The 17983-nt window shown below is 32.0% G+C and overlaps 1 protein-coding gene across 1 annotated transcript in view; it reads right to left on the bottom strand.

The window, feature by feature from the left end:
* Positions 1 to 17983, bottom strand: part of LOC143251988 (unconventional myosin-VIIa-like) — a 143805-nt gene that overhangs the window by 83037 nt on the left and 42785 nt on the right. The window contains exons 4-10 of the mRNA XM_076503456.1: positions 11522 to 11665; positions 10811 to 10919; positions 8876 to 9450; positions 2952 to 3101; positions 2072 to 2164; positions 1567 to 1641; positions 460 to 510 (exon numbers count right to left, since the gene is read on the bottom strand). Of these exons, the coding sequence (XP_076359571.1) occupies positions 460 to 510; positions 1567 to 1641; positions 2072 to 2164; positions 2952 to 3101; positions 8876 to 9450; positions 10811 to 10919; positions 11522 to 11665 (1197 nt within the window). The remainder of the gene's footprint in view (positions 1 to 459; positions 511 to 1566; positions 1642 to 2071; positions 2165 to 2951; positions 3102 to 8875; positions 9451 to 10810; positions 10920 to 11521; positions 11666 to 17983) is intronic.

The raw sequence follows: 17983 nt of genomic DNA, 5'->3' as shown, positions 1-17983 counted from the left end.
AATTAGCTATATTCATTGTTAAGTTGATTTTAAGTTCAGCCTTAAGTAGGTAGCACATTCTGAGAAATTAATTTTAATTATTTAAATTACTCTAAGATTCAGTGATATACTTTAAGTAATAACAAAAGAATACAATGGGAAAAAATGAAGTGAAAAATTATGAAAAGGAACTTATTTTAAATAAATATCTTTTTTTTCAAAACATATCATAATTATTAATTCTGAATGTATTCCATTTTAATTCAAAACCTTCATCTATATACATTTTAAAATGTTTGACAATTTATTTCTTTTATACCATAATAACAAAAAACAGATGATTTTAAGTCTATTTTCTATGCCTTATACTGCAATAGAAATCTGTTCATTCAGTTATGAAGATTTCTACAGTTTAAACATGGTACAAACGCTGTGCTTAAGCAAAAGTTCACTCTGTTTCAAATACAAATCAAATACTACCTTTGGTATCCTACACTCCTCTGTTAGCAGTCGTAGTATGCATTTTGGTGGCTATAAAAAACAAATATATAGATTACGAAACTACTCTTTATTAATGGTAACAGTGATGTACATATCTTACACAAACTTGGTACTTCAGTACTTTTCACAATGAAATATTTTGCAACCATCAAACTTTTCACCAAATATGTTTCATACTTCAGTTTAGCTAATGTTTCTTAAATTTTGCACATAGATAAGACACACTCCAGAATAAACTAGACGTGAACTCCTTCTCATAAGGTTTTTGTAACAGGATTAGGGCATTTCCTGTGTTTATCTGTGTTAAGAAATACTTTTCTTATTAATATTATCACCATAGATTACTAATGTTTTGTAATGGTCAAGATACATTTTCAAAATAGTCATGTAACAAAAAAGTACAACTAAGTCCAACACAGAAATTTGGATCTTGAAGGATTGGTGCTTTCATTTTTTAAAGTCCTCACTTCAAGTCCTTTCTTTCAGAAACTTACACAGGTACTGTATTATCAGAATGTTACACTGAGTTGTATAAAGTACCTTAAAATTTATATTAAAATCATGAAATCTATACTCACAAAAATTATAAATGCGTTCAAAATAAAATAACATAGTTTTTAATCATAACTCATCTTCATGATTTAATTGTTTCAAAAAGGTATTAATGAGTCAAATATTTTAATTATAAATAAAATAAAGGTACATGTACGTATGTCCATTCTAGTACAAACACATGATATAAAAAGAGATTGTTCAAATACAATGCAACTGCTTCTGGCACAAGACATGATCAATAAAGCAATTCTGTGTAATGCAAATAATTATGGGTAAGTTATAATAACAGACATGTATGAGTTCTCAAAAGGCATTTTATTTATTTATTTTTTAATATTTGAAATGTCTACTTTATAATTATTTAAAACCAGCATATATGGATAATATAAAAAAGTCAATTACCATTCAATAAATTGCCTTAAAAAGAAATGAAAAAAATTAACTAACAAGTTAAGAGTGACAATAGTTTAGTGTAACAGTTATGATCTATTGATATAGCTATGTGTGTATATACATATATATATATTTCACCTTTTCTAGTAGTTCAAGACAAGCTGAATTATCTGTGAAGGAGATGTGAGAAAATGCAATCTCCTCTTGTCTGTACTACAAAAACATGAAAAACAATAAGATGCTGGCTACTTGCATTCAACATATATATTTAGTTCTAAAACAACAATACTGTAGATTATCATCTTATAATAATTTTCTGGTTTATATGTTTTTCTTAAGCCAAAGTACTGTTAGTAAAAAAACAGGTAAATTTCATAGCAAAAGGAATAAATTTTTATTCTATCACATTTTAATTGAAGGATTCAATTTTTAAAAAAATCTCTATACAGAATGAAAACATTTCAATAAACTACTGTGTAATAGTATGGTCATATAATATTAATTTCAAAAACAAAAGAAAAATATGTATATTTTACTGCCATAGGATCAAATGCTTCAACAAGGTCTAAATGTCTAGCTTTATAATTACATTAATTCATATATCCTGATTTTTTCATGAAGTAAAAAATGAACAAAAACTCACTATTTCTTGTTCTAAAGCAAATACATAGTGGTTAAAGAACTTGTGAAGCTTTTCATTGGTAAAGTTGATACAAAGCTGTTCGAAACTATTCACCTATGAAGATTTATTAATAAAATAAATCATACAGCACAAAAAACTAAGGAAACATTCAAATCAAATGATTACTTAAACATATCTCAACTAAAGTCTTTAAATTTATGTACACAACAGTAAATTAATTAATGTCTTATAAATAGCACTTTATAGCACATGTAATTTTTCCTTTTAATAAATTTGTATAATTCAGTGATATGCAATTACTAAATACAAATGTGTTTAAAGAGTTTATTTTCCAATAAAAATGTGTAAGCTCACAATCACAATGCCCAATGTCTAAAGATGCCATTCTTCATCTACTGACATTTGTAGAAAGGTAATTGCTCTTAATAAATGAGAATAAAATAAATGAATAAGCAAAAGTTACTGATACTGAACCACTACAACTCATAAACAAACTTTTCTAATGAAGATGACATTCCAGCCATTATATTGATCAGTTACTGAAATGTTGACAACTACTAGACTTATAAAAATGTATAAATAGATTTTAAATTGCCAAAATTAAAAACAAAAGTGATAGTAATAATTCACTAGAATCTTTAAAACAGACTGCAAATGTGCAGTGGTTTACTTCCACATAAAAACCATCAATCTAATTATCTTAATCCTAACACTGCATTCATTACCAATACTTTAGTTTAATGCTATCTATTTCCTAATAAGTATTGCAAAGTTCCACATTTGTATACTTTTTAATTTCAATTACAATATACAATTAAAAACAACACTGAAAGATTTTCTAAAAATTCTTGTAAGTCTAGAATGAATAAAATATACTTACATTAAAATTTTCAAAACCAAAGATATCTAAAACTCCTAAAAATCTTTTGCTGTCTTGCCCTGGATTTGTACAAGTATTAATGAAGTTTACAATCCAAGCAAATGTTCGAGAATACAAAGCCTTAGCCATGGCATGTCTGTTATCTTGAGCCTAGAACATTATATAATTATTATTGGAAATATATTTTAATGAATTACTGAATTAATGAATGTTTCTTTTACTTCTTAATTGCAAATTACAAGTCCAAAATTTTATTAATTGCAACTTGAAACACATGAAATTTTCTCATAAAATATATCTGTGTAATAATGTTAATGAAATAATGATGTACAACTGATAACCTACAAAACCACCAGTTAAAATTCAAATGCATATGTAAACTTGTAGATTACTGACAGCTCCTGATGAAGTTGTAATGGTAAAAAACCACATCAGTAAAGATACACTCTTCATATATAGGTTTGTAATTTTATTTATTTTCATCAAAACATCATAAAGAACAATATCTGTTAAACAAAGTTAAAAATAATTGATTAACAAAGATATTACCTCAAAATATAGCTGGTAAATGTTTATATTTCCCAACACTGGAAATGTATTTCCAACAGATCCTCACTTCTAGCTTTTCCCAATTTAGTGCAGGCCTCTGTATGTGGACTATTTTTCTCAGTGCTATTCTGAAGTTCCAACCTAATTAAATTTTTTTTCCACATGATATTGCTGTGCTGTTGCATGCAAACATGTATACAACAACTTTCCACCAATAGAACTGCAACTGGTTCTCTCTGTACTAAAGGTTCAATCATCATATTGAAAATGAGCAAAAGAGTAAGATACATCAGAAGCAAAGAGGAAAGATGAAAAGTGTGAGAAGAAATGAGTACCTATCAGAACTATATTTACAGTGTTGAAAGAAGGGTTAACTTCCAATACACTTAGATATAGCTAGAATCCAGTGTTGTGGAGGGACCAATACAAAATTTTAACTACATGAACTCCCTTCAGTTAGCAGCTAAGGAGAATTCATGGAGTGCAACAACCTATACCTTGGAACAGTATAGTAGCAAATTCACTGGATACTGCACCTCATCTGTACCAGGGTGTGCTATTTACTCTCAAAGCAATGGAAATGTCACAAGTACAGCAGGAAGGTATAAGCACAGTCCAAAACCTGCATCAAACTTTTGGAAATGTTATATGTGTAGTGTAGCTAGGGTGTGTCAACTCAATTCCAAAATTGGGCAACACTCTGAATTTAACTTCTAGATTGTGGTAGGAGGGGATTACTACCACCTTCACCTCAATTACAGCAAGGTAGAATGGGAAAGTAACATTCAATGTGCAAATGAGTAAGGTCTTATAATAACTACTCCTACACCAATCCAATACTAGGGCATCTACAAACCCAACTTCTGTGTATTGGCATGATGGGGAGAAAGTTGACTGGAAGAATGTGTAGCACTGTCCTACTCTCTACTGAGTGCAACTGGTCAAACTCAAATGACATCCTCTGTGGTCCACCACCCCATTAGCTAAGAACTAGTGAGTGACAAGGACTCTCATGTTCAACTAGAATAAAAAAAAAAAGAGGGGATGAAAACATGGTGGTAAATAGTTCAGAGGAATATACCACACTAAAATAATACAATGGGTGACCACAAAAACCTTATTTTTAAAAGTAGGCCAGCACTAGGTTTATAAACTAGACATGGAGAATCCCTTGCCTGCTTTACTGATGCTAGTCTGTAAGTGGACATGGACTGGATCGGGCCTTGTTTAGGAAAATGAGCACAATGAGGATACCTTGAGCAGTCTTATGGATCATCCTGCCTCATGGGATGTGCATTATATTGGGCCAAGAAAGCTCTACAGTCAGTCAGTATAGCTTCAGGGCTTGTGAGACAACCAGAGATGCTCAGAAACATTTGTTTCTCTTCAGCAATTCTTCCAGAATTGATGTTAAGTTCTGTTAGGAAAAAAATAATGGTCTAACTTTAAGGATGTGATAAATACTGAATTACTTGAGACAAGTCTAAGTTAACATTAACATTAAAAGCAGATGGGGGTAGAGCTGTGAAACAGGATGAGACAGAGAGATGAATTGGCTGATCAGTGATGGTAGTTTAGAGGATGGCTAGGTGGGCCTTTGAAGGTGAAAAAAACCAAGGTTATGGTGAAGTAATGAACTCCTGGATTAAAGATTTACAATACTCAAAAGATAGGCTGTGATTGATTAGAATGGAGTTCTAGATTTAAAATTCGCTTAGACATTGGTTTTAACACGGTGTGGATTTTAGTTAAGTATATCCTGGTAGACAACACTTGTCACTGAACAGAATCCTGTAAGAGACTAGAGGGCTCTGTAAAAAAGAGGGTAGGAAAAAATTATTCAGAGAGGAAATATATGATATTCGAAAAATAGTAGTAAAAGGCATTCCAAGCAGGAAAAGGAAAAAACAGCCAGATGATGAACATTAGATGCAACAAAGTTGTTATGGTCAATGAGTAAGTTATGTGAAAAATTTGATAATGAACACTTTGAAATGCAGATGTTCTTCTCTATCCAACAAAGAATATGCTAAATGGATAAAGTATCAGGTCCCTCCAGTAAGAGTAACAGGAGAAAGGTCATGAGTGGATGAAGGATTCCATAGAAGGAAAAGACAGGATCAGGAACCATGAAAGGAAAAGGTGTGGGCCAAATAACAACTGGAATACAGATGAGAATATAAGGAAAAGATTTAGGGATGAAAGCCACAGACATTTTAGAAAGAAAAGCACAATCTAGAAATAAAAGGATACAGAAGTGATGGAATAAATATTAGAGACACTGACAACATACATAACATAATGAACGTGCACCATGTCCAATGCCACAATGATATTGCTGTACATAGAAGTACAAAAGTGAAGAAAAAGAGAGCAAAAGAAAAGTGGCTCAGCAGAGAAAACCACTATTTCACTGACTAACAGAGTGCCATAAAGTTTCCTAAATGAAGAAGAGAACTCAAAGGAGGAAATGAATAGAGAGGATAAGCAAAATAACTGAACTATTCAGCCAATGTATGCAGAAGAGGAAACCCAAATAGAGGAAAGTTTCTGTCTAGAAAGTGTCTAGACAAGACCAAACTACTGTAAAACAAAAACATGAAGAGACTGCTACATAAAAAGGATCCTAGAAGAGATTCCATTGTTCATTTAGAATCCAGAGTACAAAATGCATGTGACCATATTCCAAACAGTTGCAAGGAAACCCAAGCCCCCAACAGATAGAGAATTTCTTGCACAAAAGGAGGAGGAGAGAAAGTTGTGTAAATGAAACTGTACATGGCCTACAAACACAGTGGAGAAGGCTGTGTCTTGTTCAGATGCAAAGAAAAGAACTCACCCAAATACACCAATTACTGAGTGTACAAGAGATTTCTCTAGCCTGCCTGGCCAACATGTATGAGCCATCTCCTGAAAAGCAAGTGTATGATCAGTGGAGTCCTGTTAAGATGGAACTAAAAAAGCAATTGGCTATATACTGATGCAAACTGAATTACAAGCTGTGAATGTGATCATAAAAGGAACATATTATGCAACAAAAAAAAATGTGGCCAACAACAGGCCAAAAGGATGAGTTCACAATTGATAAATTCAACCATGATGTACAAGTTGAAGATAAAATCTTGATAATGAGGAGACAAGAATGAGAAGATAAGCATCAGAAATGTTAACCTTGATCCTACAAAGCCTGGGAGAACCCAATGAAGGAGAGAAAACTCATGTCAGTAAACTAATGAGGATCAAAAAACTGTTTCAGAAGGGGCAGAATAATGACTGGACATCAATTTCTGGTGTGCTGAAAAATGAAGAACGTGAATAAAATTTTGAAGAAGGGTAAAAAGAATCCCTTCAATAGTATCCTTGGCCAAATGGTCTGACATATCCAGATGCTGGTAGGTGGCAGGACTCTTGAAGGAGGAAATGGAATGGGAACAGAAGACAAATGAAAAAAGAGGAGAAAACAAAGAGTAATGCTAATGAATAGAACTTGTATCCTCCAGTGATCAGCCACAAAAATAATCTATAAATCCATGAGTTGAGTGAAACAGGCTCTTTCTGTTCCTGTCCCCAGAAAATAGTCACTGATGGTGTTGTCAGTGCTGAAACCTGTCGTTGGTAAAAGAACAAATTGGAAAAGAAGAAAAGAATGAAAGAACATGGAGCACAAAGAAGTTAGGAGAACAGGAGACAGTAATTGAAAAAGGAACTTTTGAAAGATATGACACATGGGAAGTCATGGAAAAGATACTGACAAATGGCTCCAGAGTCAGATACCCCTCCAAAATATTATTAGCAGAAAAAAGGAGTCACACATAGGTCTCTGGGATAAAAAGAAACTAAACATACTTGGGCAAGCAAAGAGTAACAAGATGAGAAAAGGCAAGGCCAAGAAAGAAAAATGTACCAATGGAGAAAAAGGAAGAAAAAATAAGTTTGTCAACAACTGTTACAGGAGTGGTGGATTGCTTCCAAAAATAGATGGATGGAGGATACATTATGTAAAAAGAGAAATGAGAATAAGGCAGAGGCAAGAAAACTGAGATTGAGAGAAACTAACAGACAACAATGAATCAGAAACCCAAACTTGAATAAGACTCAGAGGCAAGAAAACTGAGATTGAGAGAAACTAACAGACAACAATGAATCAGAAACCCAAACTTGAATAAGACTCAGAGTTTGGAAGTCCAAGAAAAGGTGTATTCAATGTGTTTGTTTGTTTTTTTCTCATAGCAAAGCCACATTGGGGTATCTGCTGTGTCCACCAAGGGGAATCAAGCCCCTGACTTTTGCATTGTAAATCTGCAGACTTACCACTGTACCCAAAGAAATGGACTTCAATTCACTTGTAAGCCAAAGCACATGTGCAACCATTCAAGAAGGACAAAGTATACCAGCACCAAGACTAAACTTGAGAGAATATTTCTTTTAGTATGGACTCAAATATCAGGAGAATGAAAGAAGACTTAATATAATGAAGAAAGAAAGGTAAAGATTAATAAGAAAAGTGTGAGCAAAGGTATCAGAAATAATGTATTCATACATTAATGTATTTCTAATGTATTCATTAATATGTGAAAGACTTTCTGAAACAGTTTGTTAAATTGGTCTAAATTATGTAAAATCATAAACAGTTACACACTAATCTAATTTGACTTGGTTAAAATAAGGTTATAGATAAAGGTCCAAAATCTTAAAGGCTTTTAGTATAGCAGTGAAAATTACTGTATATACCTCAAAAACAAAAATATTCAAATAAGAAACTTGTTTGTTTGTTTATGAATTTCATGAAAAGCTACACAAGGACCATCTGTCCCTAATTTTGCAGTGTGGGACCAGAGGGAAAGTAGCTAGTTATCACTGCCCACTGCCAACTCTTGGTCTACTTTTTTACCAATGAATAGTGGGATTGACCATAACATTATAATACCCCACAGCTGAAAGGGTAAGTGTGTTTAATGGGACAGGGATCTAAACACATTCCATAAAGCACCTTAACCACCTGGCCATGCCAGGCTCAGATAAGATGCAGCAAAACTGTAAGTCAACAATAAGTAAGTTAGAACTTTTGCTGTTCTCTTTTACTGTCTCTAATAAACTATGTTATTGAATCTGTGATTTTGTTTTTTAATATTATTAGGATTATTAATTACACTCTAATAATGCATATATGTATATGGTATCTGTCAATTTTCAGTTACTTGTATATTTATTATTAAAGCAATGACAATAAAAAAGTGTATAAATGTTTAGTTTGGTCTTTCCATTGTCAGTTTCTCTCGAAGCTGATTTTTCTGATAACATGTGAAGTCTACATCTACAATGTATAATCCAAAGTTCATTCTAAAATGTATTAGAACAAAACATACTTTACATACCTCATTTAGTTTAAATGGAATTTCAGTTACATTCCCTCGAACATTGATCTGACGCTGGAGTGCAACTTGAGTTAACCCCTCAATCTCCACTCCTAATAATGTTGACACCGTCATAATTACATCTTCATCAGCTAGTGTTAACTCACACCTCTCTCCATCCACATCAGAGAACTGAAGATTTCCTAACCACAGTATAGCACTGAGAACACTAAAAATTCCATCACACATTTCATGAGGAACTCTAAGCACTGACATGGCTAGACGCAGTGAATCAAACATGTCAGCATCATCCACACCACTAATTTTGATACAACTACTTTGGTTGAGGTACGTATAGGATTCAGGAGGCCCAACCATAAAACGTTCACATAGTTCTGCATTTTTCTGGGCTCCAGCAACAAATTGGTAAAATACATGGTAGTTGCGCTCTTCCGAGGATTGAAATGTGATACGAGACTGCTCTAGAAGATAATCCTGAATTATGCACCCATTGATTTGATATCGTGAGTCAAAACAAACTTGAATGAACTTCCCAAACCTACTGGAGTTGTCATTACGAACTGTTTTTGCATTACCTGCAGAAATTATTAAATTATTTTACAGGAGATTAAAAAAAATAATAACTTTTGACCTGAATTGGCAGCATACTACAGTAAATGCTTTATTTCTAGTTAAGTTTTAGTTTTTGATAAAATTAACTTCCTCATTATACATCAAAAATTACAAACCTACACATAAAACACTATTAGTATTTCTTATCTTATTTTTATAAAATTTAGTACTATTGAAACATTGTTTTACACATCCATTTATGAACATAGTATTTAAGTGAGACATTTGAATAAAACAGTTATATTCTAAATAAATTCAATAAAAACATATTACCAGAGGTAGTAGCAATATCTTAATGTAAAACTGTGTTAAGTGTTTCCTTTCATTTTTTGTCAATTTATAATGTTAGAAAAACATGGAGGTTCAAAAAGACTTGATAAAAATGAAATAAAAACCCTATAACCCAAGCAATTCGAAAGGTCTACCTTTCAAAAAAGCTCAGATTATAGGGGTTTTATTTCATTTCTATCAAAAATTTTTGTGGATTAAATTTTGAAATAAAAACACAAACAAATACATTATTTTTTACCTTAATTAGTTCGCTGTATAAAACTTTGACTTGAAATTGTTTATTGATGAGAAATGTTTCCTACGTATCTTCATTCATTAAGCTTTTATCATTCACATTTAACATTAAAGAATATTAGTCATTCATCAAATATATTAATTGAAGGAAGCATTAACTGTACGTATTTAAGTTTAAAATTAAGACAATACATTTATTCTGTAGAAAATACTGAAATTTTGAATAACCACAATATCTTACTTTGTTAATTTACATGATATGATATTCCTGAAATGAATAAACTGCCTGTGTGTTTAATGTAATATTCACTGTCTGAAATGCCACATTATGAAACTAATAAATCAATGTTACTACATATTTCTTTATAGTTACACATTGTGCCTATATCAGAAACGTTTGAAATGTTATTACTTTCCTTTTCATAAATACCCTTGTTTCTTAGACACTTAAATAAATGTTTTATGTATTATCACATTTATGACATTCTAATATACATTATAATTATAATTTTCTTTGTCATTTATTGTAAAATGTAACAATGTTGCTTTTATTTTTTCATAATTATATATCTGCAGTGCTACTGCATGTCACATATTTCAGATACTGTAAAGCATATTGTTATGTCTATTGATACATTTTACACAATGAATTTTCCTAAGTGCTAAAAAGTTACTTTGGCTATATACTTCAGGCAGTTAATGATGCAAAAAGTTCATATTTAGGATATTCTAAGAAGTAACAAGAAATATAATGTGTACTCTATTATTACCATATCTAAATTAATAATATTTTCTCACCAAAAGCTTCTAAGATAGTATTGGCTTCCAGAATTTGTTGTTCTATCCATGTGGAAATATTTGTTGTGACCGTACACAGATACTGAAGAATGAATTTGGTACTTTCTGTCTAAAATCCCAACATACATAAACATTAAACACTGTTATTAAATATTGACTAATTATTACACATTTGCTATAAATTTAATATTTTATCTTAATACTTAAAATGAGTTAATTTCAATAAAACAAAAATAATTCAATCTATACAAGTTTCATAGTATACATGAATTTGTTTTTCCAAACTTTAAGAATGTTTTTCCTAAATGTAAATATTTCAAGATTTAGAATTATGACAAAGGGATAAAATGATTTATTGTTATATTATTCATCCCATATAAAATTATTTTTCAGCAATAAATTGTACTATGTACCCAATATTATTCTAAGATACTCTATTTTGTAGTTTTAGTCTTTTCTGACCAAATTCAATAACTCAAACTACATAATACAGTAGTTGGCTACATAATTCACAGAGAATAATGAAGTTCTAATAACCAATACATTTGACAAATAAATTAAATAATAAGATAATCAAATAAGCATGTGTGTTCTAAGACAACAGTGAGAGACCAAATGGTTCCTTGTCCAAACTATACAACAAAAATAGAAATTAATTCTATTAAAATATTTCAAAAGATACTGAATAAGTAATTCAATATGCAAATTTACCTTGCCTGCTCCACTCTCTCCACTAATAACACAAGCTTGGTTACAAGCCATAGACTGAAGACTGCTGTAAGCAGCTTCAGCAATAGCAAACACATGAGGTTCATTGTATCCAATCTTCTGTCCACTGTATTTATAGACCCAGTTCTAGATACAGAAATCAGTATAATCACACCACTCTTAATAAAAATAACAATGAAATCTTGTGTACCACTTGACTTTTAAGTTGCGTTTCATACCTGAAAATTTTTAAGAGTACACTTTATTTTATCGCACATTATCATATGAATACAATATACATTGTATTACTAATACTACTTCTTTTCTTATACACAAACTGGTACTATACAACTTAAGATGTAAAAACATACTATGTTTTTAAAATTACTTAAAGTAAACGATCATTGTGTTTTCCAAGCCAACATGTCACTGCAATTGGGTACTAAATTGTTTGGAAGTAAATATGGATACATTCAGAACGTGTTTTATGTATATTTGTTCTCCAAACAATACACAGTCTATTTTCGTTTAAAAAGATTCAAGTTTAAACTTAATCAAATTACATCTTTCATGTAAATTATATTGGAAAATTTCATAAATAACAAAACTACAGTTAAGCATGAAAGTTTTAACACATATTAATAATATTTTTGAAGTGCCAAATCTAATCTAATTAACGGTAAATGTGAAATCAATTTTAATGTTGTATTCTTTAACCTATTTAGCTTACATTTAGTAGTCAATATTATGTGATGCAACTTTATCCTGGAGTTCCAAATAATACATATCTGCTGGACGTTAAACTTTCTGATTAATATAACAAAATCGAATAACTGAAGTTGGCATTTAAATTTCATCTATTATTTAAGAATTCCAGTCAATGTCTCACTGGGCAACATCTCACTTTCACGATTATCGACTCTTGCTTTAAAATAAACTAACTTTTGATGATACATTCCTATCCATAAATAGAAATTTTTGCAAGAAATTCGGGGTCACTTTCATAAAGTATGCATTTTATACTTTATGAAAATGTATAAGACTTGAATGCAGTAATCAAATGAATCAAAATTAGTTTTTTGAACGATGTTTGACTTGTAGGCAACTGCTCTAAGTTTTCCTTTGCATGAAGTGAATCGTCATTTTTTTCTCTGTTTTGTTTTGTGTTCAGACTTTTTTTTTCTTATAAGTATGTATTTTTATTTTCAAATCACTTTTTGAAAATTTGTATTCTTTGTGTTCGACCGAAAAATGTGTTTGGCAATCGTTTTATTGAAATAGAACCATTTCTTTCTGACGAGACGCCAATATTATCTAACAATGTGTAATTTCTCATCTTAAAAATACAACCTATAATTACTAAATTACCTACATATTTAGATTCTCATTTTGAAACAAACAAACTTTAAAGATGTCTTCAAAAATTTAATACAAAATAAATAAAAAGGTAAACTATATAAATAATATTTGGGTGAGACATTGTCCGTATCTCTATTTATTTGTCCTTCAAAATTACTACCTATCTCCAGAGGCATAGCTAGGGTTTACATTGCCCGGGGACAAAGTCAGTTTTCGCGCCCCCTCGTTACACAATTTTTCTAATTATATAACATAAATTGGATTCCCCAACCCCCGATGCTGCGCCCGTGAAAAGATGTCCCGCCTTGCCTCCCCCCCTTAGCTATCCCACTACTTATCTCTCTCCATCTGTGATAGCTCTACCAATGACATATGTCCTAAATCTTAATTATACTCATACGACCACCGAGTTTAATAGGCTGGAGTGCGTGTGACATTATTAAAATCATAAACTGTTTTGCTCTGTTCGTCCAGAATTGGAAAACAAGGTAAATTCGCAGCGGTAAAACGATGACGCATGCTATCGCTGTTATTACGAAATAATGCAAATCGCAGAAATGTATTATTTTATAACATTTCACAAGTTCCTTTCAACAAGTTGAGCCTGGCATCGCCTGGTGAGTTAAGGCGTTCGACTCGTAATCTTAGGGTCGCGGGTTCGAATCCTCATCGCACCAAACACGCTCACCTTTTCAGCTTTATAATGTGACGGTCAATCCCACTATTCATTGGTAAAAGAGTAGCCCAAGAATTGGCGGTGGGTGGTGATGACTAGCTGCCTTCCCTCTAGTTTTACACTGCTAAATTAGGGACGTCTAGCGCAGATAGCCCTCGTGTAGCTTTGCGCGAAATTCGAAACAAACCAAACCTTTACAAAGCAACGTAGACATTTCATGAAATTATTTTGAATCGTTTAATGCCAGTAAAAACCAACGATAACATATTTCACTACTTTCATTAATATTGACTTACAAATGCTGTAAAGATGTAAACATAGCAAAGTATTGTATAACTTTTACTTTGAATATGACGCTTGAGGATATAGAATATGATTGCGCACTCCAGCGTATATAAATTCCGTGCACATGTCATTTTCGTTTCTTTACATATCTTCAAGCCGCGCTGTATCTGCAAGTTTTTGTAATATATTACTGCCATCTTCTGATATTTTGCTGAATTTACATTGTACTTCAAAAGAACTTATTACAGAAAAAGAAAGAATTGAACTCTTATACATCTTGTTATTGTATGTTTGATTCTCCGCTTTTAAAATAAGATAATATAAAAAGTTAATGGCTTTGATACCTAACAAATACAAATAAATCATACTGATAAGTGGCCAACAATGAACAAATATAAAGAAATAATTTGTGAAAGTTTGAGAATCTTGTTTTATTAGTCATTTATTACTTAATTGTTTGTAATTATAAAATTACTTGTGTTTCAGAATTATAGCATTCCCAATAATTATAAATGTTTTTATAATTATTTTTAAGTCTTGTTATGCTGGTATATTAAGAGTAACATTTATAAAAAAACGACTTTTTTGGCACAGTAATAAGTAAAAATATATAATTAACTTACAGATAACTAGTTACGGCAACACGTTTTTGTAATTATTACTCTTAATAAATGTTTTTATTGAAAAATACTATTATTTTCAAACACATGCTTTACACAAATATTAAAATATATTTTGTAACAGTTTCGAGTAAAAAAAATCTGATAATGATGTATAAGAACGAAGAATAACAAAACAAATAAAAATCCAGTTCTACAAAAATACGTGGAGTAATCCTCGTTTCGTTTCTTTAACTATTCGACAGCATTTTGAATCCTTAAGGTAAATGTCGTACAACACAGAAAACGTAATTAAACATGTCATGATTTGTTTCTTAAAATGTGAGATTTTTATCATTTTTAAGGTTTTATAGACGACTGATGTTTCATTGAGCATTACCATAGACCTAATCACATTAAATCCTAAGCTCTGAAGAAATCTTGCCAATGAGCCGAAAGAAAAAAAAACACATTTTTTTCCCATTGTTTTATTATAGATATTCCTTTAAACCAAACATCACAAATAACTTTTGCAATTAATTCACGTATCTTTAGATTCTGAATTATAACAAACTCATAGTGATTAAATAGGGAAAAAAATAACTGAGCTTTTGATGTTATTAAGCACAAAGCTATACATAATATGTTATACAGTACCGTGCAAAAGTGTTAGGAGAAGAGAATATTTTGTCATTATTTCCGTTTTATGGGGCTAATTCTTCCATGCCATTACAGAATGTGAATTTCAAACTGTGGTGATGGTTCACTAATCCCTATTGAAAATTGAATGAATCAATGGTGGAAATACTTATCATTCTTTAGAATTCTCATATACTTGAATCAAGTGCATGTCATAAGGGATCTGCATGAATTAACATATCGATCAAATTTGGGGTATTAAATAAGTGTCGTGGCATTCCTTGCGGTGTCTTAAGTATACAGAAAGAAGCTGGCACAAGATATTGGTTTGTTTGTTTTTAAGTTTTGCGCAAAGCTACATGAGGGCTATCTGCGCTAGCCGGTAGCTTTTAAGTAGCTAGTTATCACCACCCACCGCCAACTATTGAGCTATTTTTTTATCAACGAATGGTAAAACTGACCGTAACATTATAACGATCCCACGACTGAAAGGGCGAGCATATTTGGTATGACGGGTATTTGAACCCGCAACCTCCAGATTATGATTTGAGCACCTCTAACCACCTGGTCATGGCAGACATGAAAACAAAATATATATAGTGGTAAACCCTTTTTCTTTTAATCAAGGATTATTTGTGGAGTGTTATTAACTTGATTTATTTTAGCATATATCATTATCATATTGGCCTCGTGTTTCAGATCAGTGGAAATCTTTCTTCTGTCTTGAAAGCTGCATAAATGAAAATACTTAACATCAATATCATTGAGTTTTGGTGCTCTGCCTATTCCTTTTTCATTTTCAAATTTACCAATATTGGTCTCACGATCTAGGACGAACTTAACAAGTGTTTGGAGAGCATTTCATTTTTGCAGCTTTCAAGATAGAAGAAAGACTTTCACTGATCTTAAACACGAGATAAACATCCTCGTTCCAAATGACAGAAAAGTGTCCAGATCTACAGTATAAAGAAGAGTAAATGAGACTAGAATATTTTATTGCGTAGGAATTAAATAATCTTTACTCTGGTCTCCAAATATTGTGGAGAAACTGAAATTTGCTAAAACGTATAAAAACTGGACTGTTCGTGATTGCAAAATGGTGCTATGGACGATGGGTCCAAGTTTGAAATATTTGGTTCAAAGCGTGTGATAGTTTGGTTTGTTTGTTTTTTCTGGAAAGGCGACAGGAAGTATTTGTAAAATAGATGGAATAATGGACCAGTACAAGTAGCATCATATATTGATCAGTCATGGTGCAACCAATAGTTTGAGTATTATTGGTAAAGAAGATAATGACCCCAAACACTCACCTAATCTATGCAGAAATTGCTTAGCTAAGATAGAAGCTGTTGGAGTCATTCAAATGATGCAATGGGCCCCACAGAGCCCCGACCTTATACCCAATTGAGCAATCTGGTATTTGATAGATCTAAAACTTGAAAAATCAAACATTACTTCCAAATAAACTTTTTGAGAGTGTATTAAAGACATTTAGAATAAAGTCCCAAAGAACATTTTGTTAAATATGTTGCAACAGTGTCCAAAATACTGTCTTCAGTTATTAAAGCAAAAATAAGGACACAAAATATTAACTGTTTCCTGAACTCAAACACTTCCACTGAGTTTCTGTTGTACTAAATATAAAGATTAACAAAATGTTAATGATTCATCTGTGATTTACCTTCTATTGTTCTTTGAAAGTAGCCTGAAATTTAATTTTTAACTTTGTCCAAACACTGTTGCACAGTACTCTATGTACTCTGCCCGCTCAGGGTATAGAAACTTGATTTTATGCATTAGTTGCGCTCAGGCTTACCGCTGTGTCTCTGGGAGGCTAACGCAACGTAAGTTGATTAAATTGGAAGAGCTGTTTAATTTAGCTGTTCACACCAATTTCGGTTTCTATGTGTACGTACTATTACTTTTAAGGTCAACAGGCATGAACATTAAGAAATATTTGAGTATTTAGCTTACATCATTTATACCAAACGGATGTAGCTTCATATATTTTTATTATATTCCAGGTTACATGCATGTGCAGTTAAATTGAAGTATTAGTTATTAAAATTTCCTTTTTATCTAGGGTGAGCATGTTTGGTGTGACGGAGAGCCGACCCCGCGACCCTCGGATTACGAGTCAAGTGCCTTAACCACCCGGCCATGCCCAGAAACTATTCATTATAACCCCCCTTTCCCCAGCTGAAAGGGGGGGGGGGTATAATGTGAGATTATGAGACTGACGCGCTGCCTACTACGCTACCGTGGCTCGTTATAATGTGACCGTGAATTCCATTATTGGTTGGTAAAAAAGTAGCCGAAGAGTTGGCGACGGGTGGTGATGACTAGCTGCCCTCCCTCTAGTCTTACACTGCAAAATTAGGGACGGCTTGCGCAGATAACATTCGTGTAGCTTTGCGCGAAATTTAAACCAAACCTTTTTATCACAAAAATAAACTTCAAAATGTTAAAAAAAGAAATAAAAGTCACATCGATAAATTGTTTTGTGTTTTGTTGAATATCTCGAGGGTTGTCTGCAGTAACCGCCACTAATTTTGAAGTAATGGGTTAGAGGGAAGGCAGCTAATCAATACTGTCCAACGTTAACTCGTAGAGTACTGTAATCGAATAGTGGGATCTAACCGCCACTCTTACATCACACTTGCGATCTCAAACTGCGGGGAGAAATTTCATTTCTCATATTTTTGGTGTTAATGGAACATGAGATATGTCCATAAAAATTTGAAAAATACCACATCACAAGTTTGACGTGATATTGAAGCAAACGTTCGAAAAAAATATAATGCTATATATATTGTGGAAATTAAAGTGTTAAAATGTGTAAAAAACAAGCGAACAATTTAACAGTTTCTGATAAACAAGTATGGAGTGTTGAATATAATAGGAATG

This window comes from Tachypleus tridentatus, chromosome 1 (assembly GCF_004210375.1).
Source record: "Tachypleus tridentatus isolate NWPU-2018 chromosome 1, ASM421037v1, whole genome shotgun sequence".
NCBI classification, from domain to species: Eukaryota; Metazoa; Arthropoda; class Merostomata; order Xiphosura; family Limulidae; genus Tachypleus; species Tachypleus tridentatus.
The sequence above is the reverse complement of the archived record's forward strand: the minus strand, read 5'-3'. Positions and strand labels throughout refer to the sequence as shown.